General features: G+C 38.9%; 1 protein-coding gene across 6 annotated transcripts in view; it reads left to right on the top strand.

Annotated features, from left to right (window-relative positions):
* The window catches only part of LOC101172314 (interleukin-1 receptor accessory protein-like 1), a 466,015-nt gene that overhangs the window by 119,083 nt on the left and 327,154 nt on the right, over positions 1-19,778 (top strand). For 5 of the 6 annotated variants that reach the window (XM_078931990.1, XM_078931985.1, XM_078931989.1 and 2 more), the window contains one exon: positions 15,055-15,155. In XM_078931990.1, the coding sequence (XP_078788116.1) occupies positions 15,074-15,155 (82 nt within the window). In that variant the 5' untranslated portion in view covers positions 15,055-15,073. Of the gene's footprint in view, positions 1-14,767; positions 14,970-15,054; positions 15,156-19,778 lie in introns of all 6 variants that reach the window. The other variant, XM_078931991.1, reaches the window with a different exon arrangement.

Genomic DNA, 19,778 nt, shown 5'->3' with positions numbered 1-19,778 from the left:
AGTGTTTTCAGTTCTCATTACTGCTGTAATGGAACAAATAACTGGGTGACAGTCCAGTAATTGCTCTCGTTTTGAAAAATTAACAACTGAACACCGGTAGATTTTTAAATGGTTTCAATTGGCTTTAAATAAAAACATATTCAATAAAGCTTTGGAGATGGATCAGTTTTAAATTAGGATGTACATAAGGATTTACCACTGGTTGGTGGTGTTTATCTCATTGGTTAATTATTCTTTAACTCCCATGAAGCATTTTCAGACACATAAACCATGAGAACCAAAGGAAATCGCATCCAAAACAATAAAATCAAGTCAAAATAAAAGCATAATCTCAATATTAAACATTTGTAATGGTAAAAATACCAACATTGTTAGCTGTAGGCTGTCAAAAGGAATTAGAATTATTATTTTCTTTCCCCTTTTCCGTCTTAGGACCATAACAAAACTGCGTTTAGTCAAATTTAATCTCTAAAAGGTAAAAATTGGTTCAAGCTTAAAGTTTATTATTTAATAAAAAATCAAGACACTAATTTAATATTCTGGCAAACTCTTCACCTTACTATAATTTATTTTAATTGAAAAATAAAATAAAGATACAAATTTAGCAACTTCTACCTTTTTTGTCCTCAAAATGAAAAAAGAGGGCCTCAGTAATTTGCTTCAAGTCTAAACTAGAGTTTGGTGGAAAGGTTTCACTTTTTAAAACAATTGGTAATTGAAGGAATTTGAAATTTGAAAAAAGATTTTATTCATATTTCAATATCTTGTAATTTTAAGTTGAAATGTTTTATAAGCAATGTTAATAGGATTCTTAATACTTAGTTACATTGTCTAATGTTAAGGAACTGGAGCTCTAAGTCGATACCGTCTCAAAACAAAATCATGTCCTTAATACTATACAAAAGAGACATTGGTATACTGTTAAATTAAAGCAATAAATATTATTTAAAATGTAGGCATTTGTCTTTTGTGAATTTTTTTAATGTTTTTTTCTTTTACAAGGTTTAGTGGATTGCTTTTCAGTTTGAGCTTCCAGCAGCGTTTCCTTCCTGCTGTTCTTTCTTCACCCCACCGCCATGTTACCATTTTTAAAAATAAGGAAGAAAAACACTTTTTTTGTTGTTTTTTCAACAAAACAAAGATATTTTTATACCATTTGTGAAGAAATAACCCTATTATTGCTTTTCTTGGTGAAAGAAGCGGCAAATGACCAGTACGTCTTGGTAAATACACCAGCTGGACCATTTTACTAATAAAACAAAGTTATTGTTTGTTGTTTTAGAAAATTCAAGTGGACGTTTCCCTGTTGGACAATTGGTTTCTGCACATTACCTTGGAAAGATCATTTTGTACATTGTATTTAACAGACTTTTCTGTTCAAAGCAAGCAACCGGTTACATGTACAGTTGGGGAGACTGGTGCTAGGTGTCTTTTTCACAGATAGACAAACACTATCTAGGGATTTGCACCACTGACCAACAATCTCAAGACTTTTTCACCTGTTTCACCTTAAGGTCAAAGCACAGAAGACTTGGTCACCAAGCAGTTATCGGGTCAGCCGTGGCGCCTTCTGTACGCCAATGTTTTATAGTCAGATCTGCTTAACAAATAACAGTCAAACAAAAAGAAAATACTGTAGCCATCTGGGGGTTAGCCCCGCTTTTAGCCCCTAAGATTCATGGGAAGTGGGTAATCTTAGTGTGAAAACCTTGAGTGAGAGGGCTGGGAACAGAACAGACATCCATGCTGTTTGGGCTGTTTGAGTGTGTTCAAATAAATGGGCATTGATGCTAAACCTTGCTTCTCTGCCTATTTCTTTGTCTCTGAGACTGTCCGGGGTTGTGCGGTGTATGTGGCACGGACAGCTCTCCAATGAAGCCTTTTCATTAGCAGCTTGGCTTTTGCTTCCCCGCTAAAGTGACATACTGGCTGGGTCGTTACAATACTATTCTGAAACGTGACTAATTACATGGTCTACTTACATCTGAATAGTGGTTCCAACAAAATAAAGCTAAGCAATAATGTAAAAGTTGCTTACCAAAGACCTGCTTACATATGTTCCTTATATTGTAACAATTGTTCATCCAGTGTTGCATTATAAACCTGGTAAAGAACACATTTATTTAGACCAAAGTCTATTTAACCAAACCTTTGACGTGGCATAGGCTATACATTCTCCCATGACTGTGGGTCCAACATGGAGGCCAGTGTTTGCAGGGTTATTAGATAATCTAAAATGAAATAATTCAGTGAGGAGAGCACAGACTTGTGTGGGTGGGCTGTGCGTCAGCCAAGGGTATAAGGGCTTAAAAGTGTTTCTCACAAATGGAAATGTTAACTTGCCAAGCTGAGTACATTTCAATTTTCTGCCTGGAGGTAGGAGGATGGGGGCAGAAAGGTGACATGGGAAGAAGCTGGTGGGGTGTAATGAGAGACCCAAAGGTTGTACACTCATTTTGAGACATACTCTAGATTCCTATTGCCTCTTTCCAAGCCATCTGTGTTGCTGCTTATGTTTAAGAGCATAGATGACAATTGAAGCCCCTCACCCAATTAAAAAAAAACATGTTACATGTTGTTTAGCAGCTACACTAAATAATCTTTATGATGCAAGTCAGAAAAGACATTTTTGATCGGCTGTTTCGTTGGCATCGAGACATAAAGGTTGAGAGCTTTGTTTTTTTTTTATGTCTGGCTTTTTGGCATTGTACTAATGTCAGTTTAACGAGGCATTGACAAATAAAAAGATGTATTTCAAACCACAAATTATATACAATGTACCTTTCAAGTCAAACTTTTATTGCATTTTTAGTCGATTTGTTTTGTCATTTTTATGTTATATTATATTTACCAAGGGCTGCACGGTGGCGCAGTAGTTAGCCCTCTTGCCTCACAGCAAGAAGGCCCCCGGTTCAAGTCCTGGCTGGGGTACCTGAAACACAACATCAATGGGGGACCTTTCTGTGTGGAGTTTGCATGTTCTCCCCATGCATGCGTGGGGTTTCTCCGGGGACTCCAACTTCCTCCCACCGTCTAAAAACATGCTTCATAGGTCATTTGGTTAATCTAAATTCTCCCTCGGTGTGAGAGTGCATGGGTGTGTGATATGTGTGACCCTGCGCCGGACTGGCGACCTGTCCAGGGTGTCCCCTGCCTTCGCCCATAAGTGGCTGGGATAGGCTCCAGCAGCCCCGTGACCCCAAAAGGGATAAAATGGAAGAAGATGAATGAATGAATGAATATATTTACCATGTTCGTTTCCTCTTGAAATAACGAGGGGGCGGAGTCTGAGTGTCTTGGCTTCAGATTGCTCATCTATAGAGTGCATCTTATTTGTGCCGGCCTATTAATACCTTTTAAAAAATAAAAAGAATAGAGACGGAAACAAAAAAACCTGGAGTTTGGGTATTCCACCTGTTCCTGCAGCCTTGTGGACAACTCACCAGATCCTCCTGAGGTATGCAAATGATATGTGCTCCCTATGAGTGATCTGAAACCCCGCCCCTCGGACTCCGCCCCTTTGTACAACAGTGACTTCGACATTGAAAGTAAAGGAATCGAAAGACGAGTTGTGGCCATGTTTAAGCTGGTGTCATGAACCCGTATGGCTTTACCTGTGTGAGTAAGTTACATTTAAAACACTTATGATGTCATGGATGTGAATTAATCACAGTGATGCTTTCATTCTATGGTGTTAGTCAAATTTTAAAATGCATTTGAGTTTCAAATAGCTGTGAATTCATTGTTGAAGTGACGATCCATATAACTCTGAGTGGACTTTTAATTTGAAATGTCTCAGGAAACTGTTGATTGTCAGGGAGGGGTCTTTGAAGCACAGACTGGGGTGTTTTGACCTGTTGCACTTCGTCAAAAGGTTATTCTGATTTCTTCAGTCAAAATGTATTTAATGTATTCCATTAATCTTTTTTTTTCCAGTAAAGAGAGAATAAGAAAGAAAAAATCTTATTTTCAACTGAGTCCTGGAAAAAGGCAAGACCTTTGGAGAAAGAAAAATAAAATAAACTGCATCCACTGCAGGGGCCAGATTAGCTTATTGCTTATCTTAAAAGCTTTTTTCACAGTCTCTCGGACAAGCATATTTGAGTTGACCACCTTTAATTACGTCCATGTCAATGCGCCTTTTGGAGCATTTCTGGCTTCTTCTTTAAAACAGTCTTGTTCATGTGTCTGTACCCAAATGCAAACGTTAAAACAGTTGAATTTTGATCAATCTTCTAAATGACCAGTTTCATTCATGGAGTCGTCTGAATGGGGCGGAAGTTGCCCTTTATTTTTAAGCTTCAGTTTCTGGAAAATCTTCTTTTCAAATTGAAATGCTACAAGAAAATAAGATTACAAAGAAACATTTGGAAGACATCAGCAGATTTATTTTTTTTATTTTTTTTAGAGATAATGAAGACTCAATGAAAGAAAGCTAATTTGTAGATGAGGTTTCTAAATTGTAAAAATTCAGTAAACATAACAGTAGATTTGTTTTCGTAGAATGCCATTATGACACTCAATTCAGGCTCAGACGATCTTACATGGCAAAAAGATAAGTCATCATTTTTTTGACATAAATCCTTATTGATTGTGTAATTCTTTGTAACACAGAGGAACATTTTCTGTGGTAAGGTTTCTCAACAGATGCTTGCCTAATTCACCCTTGCTTTAAGAAAATTCATCAATTCATTTACAAGTTTCTGCAACTTTTTTATTGAGTATTCATTTTCTGTCAAATGTTTGCGGCTGGTTTAAACTTAGATGCTGCGATGAAAAGGTTGCCTTTGGCGTCAAAAGATGCAAACAGACACTTATTGTTGTAAAACTGGTATTTTTTATAGTTATTATAGCAATGAATTCAACCTGTTTGCAACTTTATTATCTGCGTATGTGAAACATTTGAGAATCATTTGCTGCGTATTGGGTAAAGCGGATTCTGGTATGTGGAAACATCTGCCTCCAGAAATCCGTCTTTCAAAGAAGAGTCCTGTTTTTTGTCTATTTGTTTATTTTTTCGATGAAATTGAAGGCTCTTCTTTGGTTTCTTCACTGGCTCTCTTCTCCCTAAAGAAACTGTGCTAGCACTTTTTGTTTTTTTTGTTTTTCATTGGCTTTAAAGCTTGAGGCTTTACACTTACTGGTTCGAGCTGCCTCTCTAGGTCACGTGACCGAGACGAATGACTTGACGTGCATCAAGACGGGGGTCATAGATGGATGTGGTGAACAGAATCCGATAGTTTTCCAAAATAAAACTTTCTTCAGAATCAGAAAATCAACAAAACGTTTTTTATTTTCTTTTTCTGTTTACCAAGTAAGTGTGTGTGTAGCTTCATTCAAATCTCCTGGCAACCAGCGGTTCAGAATACGAGGTCATTGCAAGGTTGTGGCAAGAGTTTGTCGAAAGTTAAGCTTCAATTGTGTTTTTTTTAACTTAAAACTGTCTTTTTATTTGAAATATGAACATTTTATTAAGATATAGCTTGTAAAAGGCAAATTGTGGACTTCTTACCAATGGTCACAGATTTAAATACTGTACTTGCAGCTGTAATTGCAGCCTCTGCCTTCCTCCATGTTTTTTAGCTCTCCCAGTAAAGTCTCTTAATGTAGAGGAAGTTATGTGTTTCTATGGCAACTGTATATGTGTCTGTGATGGACTGGAGCCACATTTTGAAGCTAATTTTCTGAAGTAGTGAGACAGGACCCAACTTTAGGTCAGTTTTTCATCTTGTCAGTTCCTACTTGAATTTTTTTGTAGCACACCCCAAGACCAACAGCCAGTCCAACACGGGGGGGTCTCCAGTCTGTTTTTGAGTAAACATTTGACAAACTATCTTTTTAAATTTCATAATCTAATTGTCCACCTGGCCGTTTTTTGAAGGCTGTAGATTGGAGATATTGTTTCATTACAGTACGAAATGCGTTTCGAAACTTTAAACCCGAGGGTGCTCCCCCTGTCTCCCGCTGATCCCCACTTGAAAGTAATTGAATTTTGGATGAATCCGGCGTGGAGGAGAAACGCGAATGCTTAAGGAAAAACAATCAAAAAGTGAGAGGCAGGTGACAGAACCTTTCGGATGAGCTTCCCTTTAAAGGATGGAGGCCCTATAGGATTCTTGACAGGGTAAGCTTTCATCGGGGGATTTTTAACGGAGAGCAGTCTTTTTTAAGATTTCACATTTTTCTTTGACATCTAGCATCCTTTTCATTCATTTCATAAAGGGGGATAACTTGTTTTTTTTCCTGCTCTATTGTGTTCCCTGATCATATCTCTGACAGTTAGACAGCTGCTCTGAATTTTTCATTCCTCACCAGTTAATAACCATGTGTCTAAAAGTAAGACGATAGCAACAATAAAACATTGACACCCTTTTTCCTGAATATTGATAAAGCTTGACGAGGCCTTGAGTTAGCCTCAAAAACAGAGAGATCTTAAATAATTTCCAATATAGGCTGAAGGTTAAAGGTCAAAGTGGTTATGATGGAAAACTGAGGTACAAATTGAGTCTCGGGGTTGTGTCCAAATGCCTTCCCTACGAACTATATAGTGCACAATTCCAAAATCGAGTGCCCTGGAAATTTCCCAGAAGTCTCTGCAAAAATGCATCGATGCTCACTAGATCTGCGAATATAGACCACAATTCAATGTATTTTTGCCAAAAAAAAAATGATTTAAATGTATATCTTTAATAAACCATCAACGTTTTTAATCTTCAGAACTCAGTGGACTCATCAGATTTTTAATTTCTGAATTTGATGACGTCATATTCGCAGTCTAAAAAATAATAAAAATGGTGAGCATTAGGCCTGCACAATATACCGCAAATTTATCGTTATTGCAATATCCATCTCTGCAATATGTATATCGCAAAAGACGACGAAAATCACAATAAATTGTAGACCTTAAATGTGTTCAAACAATCTTATGGCAGCTTGAAGCATTTTACTAATCAAATAAATCTCTTTATGGATTTGACCAATCGGATGGACGCCTTCAAGTTGTTGACCAATCGGATGGAGGCCTATTATGTTAGATGTTTGTCACCTATGTCGACAAGGGTCATTTGGAGTATAATTTTTAAACTGTTGCAGTGAAATGGGAATGATGTTTTTGGTTATTTTGCTATTTGTTTATATACCGCAAATTATATCGTTATCGCAATATTATTCTCTAATATCCCATATCGCGAGTTTTCCTCATATCGTGCAGCCCTAGTGAGCATTGTGTCCGTATTGTTTTTAAAATTCAGAGCACTACACTACATAGTGCTGTACTATATACTTTTTTAGTAGTTAGCGGTTAGGGTGGGAATTCTGACACAGCTTCAGAGTCGTGCTCATTTAGAAATCTTTCGGTTAGCGGAAGTGAGGATTTAAACAACTTTCATGAAATGTTTAAGTGTTACACTCTGGTTGTAGATTATTATGTTTAATAATATACATTGTAATTTTAATTGATTGTATATTAGGAAGAGTTTTCCTCGTTTGTCAGCGTAAACCGCTAAAAGAAAATACAAGGTTGACTGGTATGTAAAGAACTTTTTGTATCTGAACCTGAATGTTTTGGTTATATATCACTAGTGGAGTAAATGCGAGTTTATTCAGTCAACTTATTTACAAAATTGTCATTTCTATAGACCAAATTTTCCGAAAGTTTGATTGGCGTGTATTTGTGCTGCTGGGTGGCCTTAAGGAGTGCAAATGGAAATTGGCAGAGGAGTGCTCTGACATGTCGGCAGTTGTTGCATTTTAACAAGACTTTCCTTTGAGGTCCTCATTTCTTTTGATGGATAATGAGAGTCTGCGTTTCAGACCCGTAACGGCCTGAAAAAGTGGCGATGCTATTTTTTGTCGACTTGCTCCACAAGCCTGGGAGCGTACAGGTGATGGATGACAAATTGTCAAACGATGTGAGGTGAAATTTTATTGTGTCTCTCAACCCTAAATCTAAACTGCTGGCCTTGTCAAATACCTGCTGAGGCTTTGGACCGCCACAGCAGGTTGAGGGAGGGTTTACCGCCAGTGAAAGATGTTTGCAGAGTTGCGTAAGTTTCAGTCTTTTTACCCTAGTAGCCTCTCCACCTTATTAGACATGGCTCTGTTTGGCTTCTTTTTGTGTATTAAGGGAGGTTTTCTTTGTTACCACACCATCCATTTAAAGGATCTGCTAACTGACATTTCCTCAAAGTTATCTTGTTTTTCCGACTTTATTTTTTTTAGTTTTTACTGTCAAGAATTAACAGATTTTATGACTTTAATAGTAAAAGTCAAATTTTTATATAGCTTTGATCACTAGCCACAACCAACTGAAATGAAAAAAAAAATATCACAATATTTGATTAATATTGAATTAAGTGGCAGATGCCCAAATGAAGAGACACCTCCATATGACCTTTATTTGAGAATCACATTTTTGTCCCCCCACCCTACATTAGAAACACACTTGTGTCCTTTAGTTCCTTTGGTTTACCTTCGGCCTGATAAAAGCCTGGGAAAGAAAGGTTTATTTACCAGCAAACCAAGATCCCTGTTCCAGGACTGGAGGTCCAAGGTTTGCTTGTATGTTCTAGACCAGGGGTGACCAAACTTTTTCGCTCAAAAGGCCAAAAATCTAAATGTAATCCCAGTCCGTCGGCCAAATACAATACTTTTGGCATTTCATGAAATAAAAGCAGAGAATAAAGAATATAGTTTAGGTTATTCATTTGTATTTGGTACTTTTCAAGGTAAACACATTAGTGAGAATAAAGATTTAGTAACATTTTTCTTTGAATCTCCCACTCTAGGCAATTAGAATTTTCGTAGATGTGGCGTTGTCCTGTGCTGCCGAGGGCATCACGAGGGTGGCTTAATGTAACAGAAATATAGCTTGGAACTCCCTAGAATTTGTCTTTTGCGCCTCACCCTTGTGCTTGGAAAAAACTGCGTGTTTAGTGTCGTAGTGGCGGCGTATGTTGTACTCTTTAAGTACAGCCACGGATTGCCGTTGTCGCTCCATGAATAATTGGGAATAGTTAAGGGGTTTTAACTAAAAACTCTGCAGCTTCTGCAGGCACGACTTGGCGGGCCAAAAGACGACCTTTGATGGGCCAAATCTGGGCACCCATGTTCTAGACCAATCAAAGCAAAAAGCAACTCTGGCATAAAAAAGAATGCAATCTTCCTCTGTTTTTATGGAGCTGTTGCCTCAAAATCACAAGATCTGCTTAGCTGTTTAGCCTCACCGATGGCGACATAACTGTCATGGTTGGAAAAACTGACTGGACCATGCTATGATCTGGCATCCAACAAAGACTGACTGAGACACTTTACACGTTCAAGCGGCCACTTCCAATGAAAAGTATGAACTCTCGTGTAAAGACGTAGCTACACACATTTTAAGACTGTTTTTAGGCTCTATGTACAAGACGGGCAACCATTGAATGCCCATTGAAAGCTACACCAGGTCAAACTTTAAAAGATGAGGAACTCAGATTTGGTAGGGACTTCTAGATGGCGTCTATTTCACGGAAATGAAGGAAAAATGAATGAAAATATTTGTTGTTGTTAATGTCAACAGGTCTTTCAAATATCGGAATAGAGCTGTGAAAGAAGAAGCCTGGAGCAAGATTCACCGGATCTGCACCGCTACGACATTTCACACCAAGCCTCTACCAACTGTAGGTGGTTGACATGCGCTACAAAAATTAGAAAGGGGAGAATAAAGCCCCTCCATGGGGTAAAATAGCATTCAAGAACTTCCTAACACGCGGTCTTGAACCCTTGTGTGTTCGTATCTTTGCATCAAAATGGATTAGAGCGAATAGTTTAAGTGCAAAATGAAATTGGGCATCATTTCCTTTGGCGTTGGGTGAATTTGAAGTGACTACCTGAATATAAAAATCCTATTTCTTTGTAATCTATTATATTTTTTCATGATAATTCATCTTGATTGAAGTGGTTTTAAATTCCCAATCCAGTTTATTCTGGATGTTCAAGACTGCTGCCGCAGCTTTCCATCGCCACTCTGCCCTTACATGGTAAAAATAACAGCACATATATCTGGATGTTGGACAAGCTCAACTGCCTTCTCTAATTTGATGGATTCTGGGCATCCTTGCAGCAGATTGTTTGGATTGACAGCACACAATAACACACACACACACACACACACTCAGAAAATGTGTGCTCAAGGTACAATCAAAACTCTCCTGACCGGCCATGACAGCCCTGGCACCGCATGAAGCCCAGGAGGATGCTCGGGCAGACTGTTCCACCCAGGAACATAATCTTTTCATCCAGCTCTGGCAACATAGGCGCACAAAGAAGGGCATCTTGTGGTCCAGCCTCAGTCTGTTTACCCTGCTGCTTGTTTGTGTACTTGTTTGAGTCCGCTGACTGTGGGGCAGCTTCTTCCCTCAGGCTGTAAGACTTCCCCACAACTGCATGTCAGAATTAGGCCACGGTAGAGGGCAAAACTTCTTGTTTGCTTTGGCACAAAATGTAACTTTTTTTGCTTTTAATTAAAAAAAAAAACAACCAAACATTTGGGTATGTTTTTGTTTATCCGGAGCAGTACGGTGGTTCATTAAGTTATTTTTTTTTTTTTTTGGTATGGTAAAAGCATCAAATCATGTTTGGATATCAATTTATTCAACTCATTAATCTTCTTCCATTGGCACCGCAGTCGCATGTGAACGTAGTATGTGACCAGATTTTCTAACAGAGGGTGACTTTGAATCTTTTCTCATCAGTATCAAATATTAATTACGATGCATCATATGCACATTTTTCACCCCCATAGTGTTCTTTCATGTCAAACAGTCCACAATGTCACCGAGTTGGAGGGATGCTGAGCCCGACTGGTATTTCAACCGCTTGCTCGTTGTTTAATGAAGTTGAAAAAATAATAATTTTGTGCCAACGTTGGGAGCTAATTAAAAAGATAAGATTTTTGCGTGTGGAAGCCCCTTGCTTTTCCGAGGAGGCCGTGGTTACAGGAAGCAAATGTTGATGACAATCGGCCATTGATTAGGGGAAAATGGCAGCAGCGCCGCCATTGGACGCCGGCCAGTTTTGCCTGCATCTGTGTCTCAAGGGTTATTGTGGCTTTTTGGCTCAAAGGCCGTCTGATGTGGCATTGTGGAATGCTTGCAAGGCTTCTTTGTGGTGACGGAAATGTCAGTGGACTTGTTTCTTTACATCCTGACGTGCTTTCGATGACCCTTTTGTCATTTATCAAAGAACTTGATGAGCAAATGTCACTTGTGTTTCCCCTTCATTCAACCTGAGCTGGAAATCTAACTTTTTCCTTAAACATATTATTGGTTCAAAACCTGCTTTTTTTGTTGTCGTGAGCGCTTGTTGGCTGCTCACAAAAAACAAACCCTTTTCACCAATTTCACCATGGATACATTTTATTGAACAGGATACTACAGAGGTTACATTTCCTCTGATTCCAGTAATGACAATGATAAAGATGAACGACAGACGCACATCGAATGAGAATGATGGAGGGACATAGTCTAGATGCCTAAAACCCCAAAAAATCCTGATCATGATGGTGAAAGCCAACATGCAGAGGAGACTATAAAGGAAGTTTGAGAAATCCCAGTTCCTGATAAGTGAAGGTTGGAGAACACATCCTATAGGTTTTTGTAAAGCTTACTAGGAATTTCACTGAACTTCTTCCTTCTAAATTTTTTCAATTAGTGTTTTATTGTCCTCCCAATTAGCATAAATGTACAGTAATGGCAAATGAGAAAAGGATGTGAAAATAGTTTAGAAAGGAAAAAAACTTCAGAATGGAATCAAAATCTGCAATGTTAAGCCTATTATCTAAAAATATTACAAGAATATAAGGTTTTGGGAAAACGTTTGTCTCAGACTTGCTTCAGAAGGTTAAGGTTGTCGGAAATTATCCTAAAGACGGCAGAAAATCCTGACAATGTTGGTGTATCCCAGGTTAAAACTCTGTATACACAACAGCAAATAGCAAATCCTATAAAATATTTCATTTGGTGCATAAATATTTATTTCTTTTAAACTCCATAAACTTGCCTGTGTGCTATCATAAAAAAGTTAAATGGTAGTCTATTCCTTATCTCCAAAGAAGAATAAAAACCTGAGTTTCTTCAACAAATCATGCCGTTATTTTGATGCTCATAACTTATTTTTATTGCAGTTATAAAAACCAAACATCAGCTAGTTTGAAAAGTTGCTCCTTTATAGCCAGAAATGCAACAATTTTGCTGTTAACCAGTTGAAAAAAATAAAATGATCTTAAACTGTTGCAACATCCTTATAGGAGAACGTTTCAGAGACTCTCTTCTTTAGCTTTTTATAGTCATTTCTCTGTTACTTGTGTTTGTTTTTTATGTATTTTATTATGAGGGGCTTATTTAATTATATTATTGCGTGAGTGGGGATTGGTGTTTTTGCGTTCTTGTTCGTTTTTATGTACAGCACTTTGAGCTGTTTTCTTTACATAAAATGTGCTTTAGAAATAAAATTTAATTTAAATTTAAATTTGGTCAATAGTATATACTTATGTGGCGCTTGTCCTTGAAGCCCCCAAGTGCTCAGTGTGTGAATGAGTGTGTGAATGTGTGTGTGACTGTAAAAGCGCTTTGTCCTTGTAGGTAGAAAAGCGCTATACAAGTATACGCCATTTACCATTTACAGTCACATTCCTTTGCTCACTTACGTTGACACAGTGATGGCGACTCCAAAGCCTAAAGCTACGTCCACTCCGGGAATTTGATGCGGGTTCAAGAACGCGCTACCAAGCAAAGAGGGGAGTTTTCCTCTTTTTCTTTTACTGCTTTTACCTTTTACCTACAGTGGGAAGGGCATCGTTGGGAATTGTCGTAGCGGTGCAAATGTCGCAAATCTTGCTCCAGGCTTTCTCTTTCACAGCTGTATTCCTTTCCCTTGTGCTATCTTATGGGGTCCAGATGACCCCACCCTTACATTGACGTGTTCTCCCTACCATGACAAAGGTGGATAAAGGTGGAAAGATTTCATGTAATCCATGGACACCAGTGAAGATCACAAATCATTGAAGAAAAAAGGTTCAGAGCACTGTCTAGTGGGTCTAGATGACCCAACTCCCAATGTTAAAGTGCTTAGGATAGCACAAGGGTTACATATTCAAATTCAAATTCAAATTCAACTTTATTTATATAGCGCTTTTCATGCTTCATAGCATCTCAAAGTGCTTACCAAAGGAAAAAATAAAAAAAAATAAAAAATAAAAAAAATAAGATAAAAAAAATATATATTTTAGTTAAAATAATAAACAAAGTAAAAAGAATGTAATAATAATAAAAATAAAAATAAATGCAAATAAAAATAAAATAAATGAATTAATAAAAACACACAAAAACCCAACACATACACATCCCTCCTTTAAAATAAAAACAAATAAAATTAGCTGTTCAAATTTTATAAAATCAAATAAAAACATGTGGACAAGTAAAAACTATGTAAAAGCTTTACTAAAAAGATGTGTCTTAAGTTTTTTCTTAAAAACCTCCACAGTGGCTGAAGCCCTCACGTCCTCAGGCAGGCTGTTCCACAGGCGAGGTCCACAGTGTTGAAAGGAGGCCTCGCCGTGGGTTTTAGTTCTGACCTTTGGGACCACCAGCAGACCTGCACCTGTGGACCTGAGGGCTCTGGGAGGGTCATAGACTAAAAGTAAATCTGATAAAAATGAGGGTCCAGTTCCATGTAAACTTTTATAAACTAATAAAAGACTTGGTGTCATACAATTCCAGCTGGTCAAAATTAATTTTCAAACAGTTGGCACTTCCCCCAATCAAATGTCCATAGTTGCTACCAATTTGAGTCCCTGACTGGTCAAAGTTCTACCTAAAGCCTGAAAACTGTCATTAGGAGCTATGTCAATTTTTATCATTTTGCACAAAAACACTCCAGTAACACTACTCTTCTCCCAAGTGTAGCACTAAGATTGATACTCTTCCTCACACCTTCTGGTCCTGTTGAAGAGTACGGCACTTTTGGGATAGCATTAATCAGGATACGAATGCAATTTTGTCTACGGACTTAAACAATAATCCTCTGTTTTACTATTGGGTTTGCCTGTTATTCATGGTAAATATAATAAACAACTGTATAAAATGCTTATTTCCTGTGTGAGAAAGCGTCTTCTTAACTGGACTCTAGATTACTTGACCTGTTGACTGGACTACAAAGATGATTTTTGCAATAACGTGGAAATTTTTTTTAATTATACGTTGGACTAGATATTGGCACAATTATTCTTAACCCTTGTGCTATCCTAGGCCCTTTAACGTTGGGAGTTGGGTCATCTAGACCCACTAGACAGTGCGCTGAACCTTTTTTCTTCATTGATCTGTGATCTTCACTGGTGTCCATGGATTACATGAAATCTTTCCACCTTTATCCACCTTTGTCATGGTAGGGAGAACACGTCAATGTCCATCTTGACCCTATAGGATAGCACAAGGGTTAAAAGAGCATTTGTGTTTTAATACCAAGTTTATTTCCTGCTTAATTTAGTTTTTTCTTTCTGCTGTGTGGTTTGAACGTGACTCCTTGCACATGTGTTTCTCTTAGACCGATTGTTTTTTTGTTTTCTTAATGTGTTAAAAATCAATAAATAAATATAAAAATAATGATAAAACACCCCTGAAAACACCAGTAAAGAAGTCTTTAGGTCTGCGTGCGTTCAGCCTTCGGGTTTGGTCTTTGGATCTTCATTCTCATTGGAGTTTTCTCGTTTTCTAACCGGAAATCTCCTTAGTTTCATCACTGAAGATTCTCAGAACACTGAGGAGAACAGAGACGCCCTGATCTTAAGCAGGCACCTGAATATGTCACGTCTGTTGGGGAAAAAGCCGGCGTAGAGCTGCATTCTGTTGACAGGGAAGCACGGCCAGGTTTGTCTTGACGGAGATGCGTTCAGACACGTGTCATCAGCAGCCTCGCTCGGTTTATGCTGTACAGTAAGTCTGCGCTCCTGTAAGCACAACCGGGGCTTTGCTCGCCATTAAATGAGGACTCAAGCTTTTTCTTTCTTTTGCTTTTCAGGACTGGTTAAAAAAGAAAAATGAAAGCTTCCATCCCTCATCTGATCTTGCTTCACGCAGCTGTGGTTCAGTGCCTGAAGGTGGTGTCAAAGAGAGGCTCAGGTAAGTCTTACCTTCCTTGCAGTCCATCTGTTTCCACTAATGCGTTCTCACATTGCTCCGCTTACATAGATGTTTATCACAAGAATGGGAAAGACTTCACTTTGAAGAACACATATAGCTCCCTCAGAACAGTCCTCCCAGATTGAGGTAAAGATGATGCAGGTGGTGTCTCTCTCCACACGTTCCTTCGCATGACGCAGTCTTTAATTTGGCTGAGTGGTGGAGCGTCCGCCGAGCACTAAATCTCCATCTAAGGTTGCAGCTTTGACCTTTGGAGGAATTGGATGTTATGGCGGTTAATTGCGCAACTATTGCTCCCCCTCTTTACTCCAGACGCACCAGAAAGATTACTTAAAGGTGGGCAGATGCGAGGAAGCACATTCACAAAAGCAGTTTGTTTCCTAACGAGTGATTGCTTACGTCTGGCTTTTTTATCCATGCATATTAGGCACAGGTGCAGGAATGGCCCAAGGCTCATCAAAAGGCTTTTTTTTGTTGTTGTTGTCCTTTTTGGTTTCCAGCAGAAGTCCCCGAGGGCTATCTGTTCGGATGCTTCATGAGCCACTGCCTGAGGCCAGGATTTGAAACGCATCTACTGATAAATGAACACCCAATTCCAGCCAGACCCCCGTCCTTTTGTTCCTCCTCTTATAGATTGTACAGCTTTATTAAAAGCCACGCTCGGTGAAAGTTAAAGATCTGGCTTAACGGAGCTTGGAAGGTTTTTTTCTCTATTTTTCACCTTTCAAACCAATATTTTTTTTTCCATTTGATTTGGATTATTGAAAAGGAAAAAATGTGATATTAACGAATCAGGGAGTGCATCTGTGATAAGAGAGTGAGCTGCGGAGAACTCTGACCATGCGGTGTTTTTCAATTGAACCTCATGAATATGTTTTGGCCCATCAGAGGAAATTAAACGCCTTGATTGACGTCCTCGGGGACCACGACTCTGCCGTCTGACTTGCTTTCTGTTTAGCTAGCAATCCCTGGAAAGTCATTATCTGTAGATGATTAAATTCAAAACACTCGTCTTTGAGTAATGCTTTGTCTGCAATTGTTCTGCGGCTGCAAAAACATGCTATGCATTTCCACTCCTAATCCTCAGCATACATATGTATCCGTTTGTCCTCTCCTGTGGTTTCTCTTTCCGAGAATGCTGATATGGCCTCAATGCTTGGGCAAACAGAATAATTATGGATATTTTTGCCTAATGCAGCACATAAAATCGCAAAAAAACACAACGCCTGGTTCCTCTGGATGTCTTGTAGATGTCCAGTGTGAGGTGAGTTATTTTTAAGACCGTGTGCTGAGCTGGTTTGTGATGTTGGGCATGGAGGATAGGTGTGCAGAAACGGGGATTAAAACAACATTTTCTGACCTCTGCCTTTGAGCTTTAGACAAAAATAAAGGGCATTTGGTTTAAAGCAATGCTTTGTAGACATCTAAGAAGGGTTTTGGTTATGTGTTAAGGCCTCTCAGCGTGGAATTAACCATGTTTCCATACATTTGTCTGACTACTATACATACTTTTACTATTTAATCTGTTGTTTTTAGAATTGGGATTTTAAAGGAATTACTTTTGACAAACATTGACAAAATGTGTGACAAGTGTGAAGTGGGATCTTTGTTGGAATTTCATTTCTTTTGTTCCATTAAATAACAATGGGAGAAAGGTGCTGCTTATGTTTACAGTGCTTGTGCCGCATGAGGTGAAGCTTTATTAAAATCAGGCCATAAAATTAAAGTTCCGTAAAGTTTGCGGTTAAAAACTGTAAAATTAGTGCTTTACAATTCAAGTGAAGTCCCACTCAAACTGTATTTTTTTCTATTGTTAATTCGTCCCAGTGGCCTTTTATTTATAATTATGCCGTTTTCAACTAAAATCAAAACGCCGGTGTCTTATTTTTCTGTGGCGCACTAGGAGTTAATCAGAAATTTGCCCCTTGGAGGCAGACATGGACTTTGGACTTTGCGTCGGTTCTGTTCGTAGAGGATTCTGCCGTTTTCAACCATTCTGGCCCGTGTCTCTCAGAGTAAAACCCAGAAGAAGCAGCAAAGCATCTAAAATCAAGTTTTGTATTTATTTATGTCAGTTGTAGTGACCAACGTGTTTAAAATGTCTGCAGCAGAAAAAAAAAATGTCCGAGCTCCGACTCCGTCCAGCAGGAAGTAACACTTTAAAATTTGTCTCTGAACTATTGTTGTATTTTAATCAATAAATGTTGAAATATTAAAAGAACATAGCATTTTGTCATGAATATTTTTTTCTTTTACTTCGGACAAACGCTCACGAGTTCTAAAACATAAAAAACTGTGAAAATTAACCTAAAATTTAAAAATGCTTCTTCTGCTAAATACATTGAGTCTGCTTTGGTGAGCCATCATTATTTTGCTTAGTATTGCTGTTCATCTAATCCCAAACACGTGTGCAGCATAAAATGATATGTACTTTAAATCTTTGTTTGGTTTTAACGAACAGACGTTAAAGAAAATCACACTTTTTTACCAATAATCTGCTCAGCAGGATTCACAGATCACACACAGACCTGTTGATTTAATGTCAGCAGATAAACTTTACAGTATCAGGAGATCTTCAGCCATAAATTCACAAATCTGATTTCATAAAAATTAATCAATGCTAAAAAAGAAAGAAAGTATAAATTATTGTTAAAATGACAAAAAAGTGATAGCCTTTTTTCGAAAATCGAGGGTAAAACGAGCTGGTTCAGCCTCTGAGCCTCAGTGGCAGGACACCAAGTTAGATAAATACGGCGATTTGATTGGTTGGAATCTGGACCAATCAGCAGCTGTTTGATGGCAGCTTTGTCACGCTAAACAGAAACTTAACTCAGCAAAATCAAAGATAGGAAAAAAGCGAAATTTGACACAACGCATGCAAAAACACGTGTTTGGCAAACGCAAAAAAAGTTTTTGAAAGCAAAAAAATAAATAAAAATTGAAAGCAAAATAAAAATAATTGAAAAGCAAATATTTAATATTTTCATTTGCATCGTAGACAATTTTGTTTGCAACGGCAACGTGGTGGCAGAAATATCACTCCATACCTTCTTGCTGTGAGACACGTGCGTTAACCACTGCAATAAGCCCGTTAAATAATTAGCAGTGGCTCTTCCCACTTGCGTCAGGAGCTTCAGGTTTATGAACACCCTCTTGGACAGGAGTCTTGCTCCCAATTTGAGTCGAACTAGAAGTGACAAATATTACACCTGAGTGATGGACTTTTTCAATATTCTGTGTTCAACAGGTCAGAAACCATCCCATCCCTACAAGCTCTGACCCTGAATCACGGGATTCTGTCTAGAAACTTTCTTGGTTGTGGGGAATTGATCGCCACACATCCCTTAGATTTGATTTAATCCCCTCTCCTGCTGCTCTCCAAGTCTCTTGCTTATGAGGGGTGTCACTGAATCTGAGGAGCATATTCCAGTGATTTCTTTAACTTAGCACAGGAGCGGGAGAGATCCTGTAAGGTCTTAGAGGAAGGCGCCAATGTGTTTCTCTCTGCTCCCTCGTGAACACAGATTACAGTCAGAGCTCCGGGGAAGCAGCAAATGTCTTCTGACAGTCCTAAAGTCGGAGTGAACGCGCGCCGCAGCAGCACTTCCACCGAGGAAGCTCTCTGAAACCCTGTCCTGTTAAAGATGCAGCTGTGACGTGTGCAAAAAAAAAAGAAAGATTTACTATACAGTTCTATAGTTTACAGTTTCTAACGCCATCGGACAACAACCCTTCTCCTGTCCTCTGATTGGCCTCCTTCAAGTTTCTGTGCTGCAGTGCGGCGAACGTTTCTGTTTTACATTCGCTAAATGTCAACCTGTTAACATAACTGTTAGCACATGTCCCTCCAGTGAACAGTAGTGACAGCTGCAGCTCCGCCATGATGCTCCCCGACACTGATTGAGACAAATTTAGCCTCTCTCCTCCCTTCTCCTGTAGCACTAGTCATTAGTCCCTATTTTATTCAGCAGACGCTGAAGAGTCCCCTGAGGAATGATGCTCACCTCTCCACGCTCTCCCAGTCATATTTTACCCACACCATTCACTCACTGGGAGGACGTCGTCGGAACATTTGTAGACTCCGTCTTTGACTTGTGTTTGCATTCGGGAGCGGGAATTCAAAATCTCTCCTCCGCTCCTGGGCTTTCATTAAGGACGGTCGACGCCCGTCATTCTGAAGAGTTTCGGTAAATAAAGCAAACCGCCTCAACAACATCTTGCTCCTCCTTTGAGAGCCACCGCTCACTCATCTGTCTGTATCTGCGTTTCCACACTGCAGCAGCACATCGGCTAGATCTATTTTTCCCCTTTTTTACCCCCCGTCAGCTTCTGCGGGAGGAAGAATGAAGGACATCCTGACAGTCATTAAAATTTACAGTCTTCACACTCGTTGCACCTCATGAAGCTGGGATGATGTCGACATTGACTTGTCAGTTAAGCGCATCAATGGGGCTACTCACAATTTGGCCACTAATAAGGCCTCTCTTAATTGGACATGACAGTGACTTCTATCGAGGGACGTCCGCGTGAGGCGCAAATTAAATTATAGCAGGCAGCTTGACTTTGTAATGGATATGCAGTGATGTTAAATGTGTTCAAAAA

This window comes from Oryzias latipes, chromosome 2 (assembly GCF_053564925.1).
Source record: "Oryzias latipes strain Hd-rR chromosome 2, Olatipes_Hd-rR_3.1".
NCBI classification, from domain to species: domain Eukaryota; kingdom Metazoa; phylum Chordata; class Actinopteri; order Beloniformes; family Adrianichthyidae; genus Oryzias; species Oryzias latipes.
The sequence above is the reverse complement of the archived record's forward strand: the minus strand, read 5'-3'. Positions and strand labels throughout refer to the sequence as shown.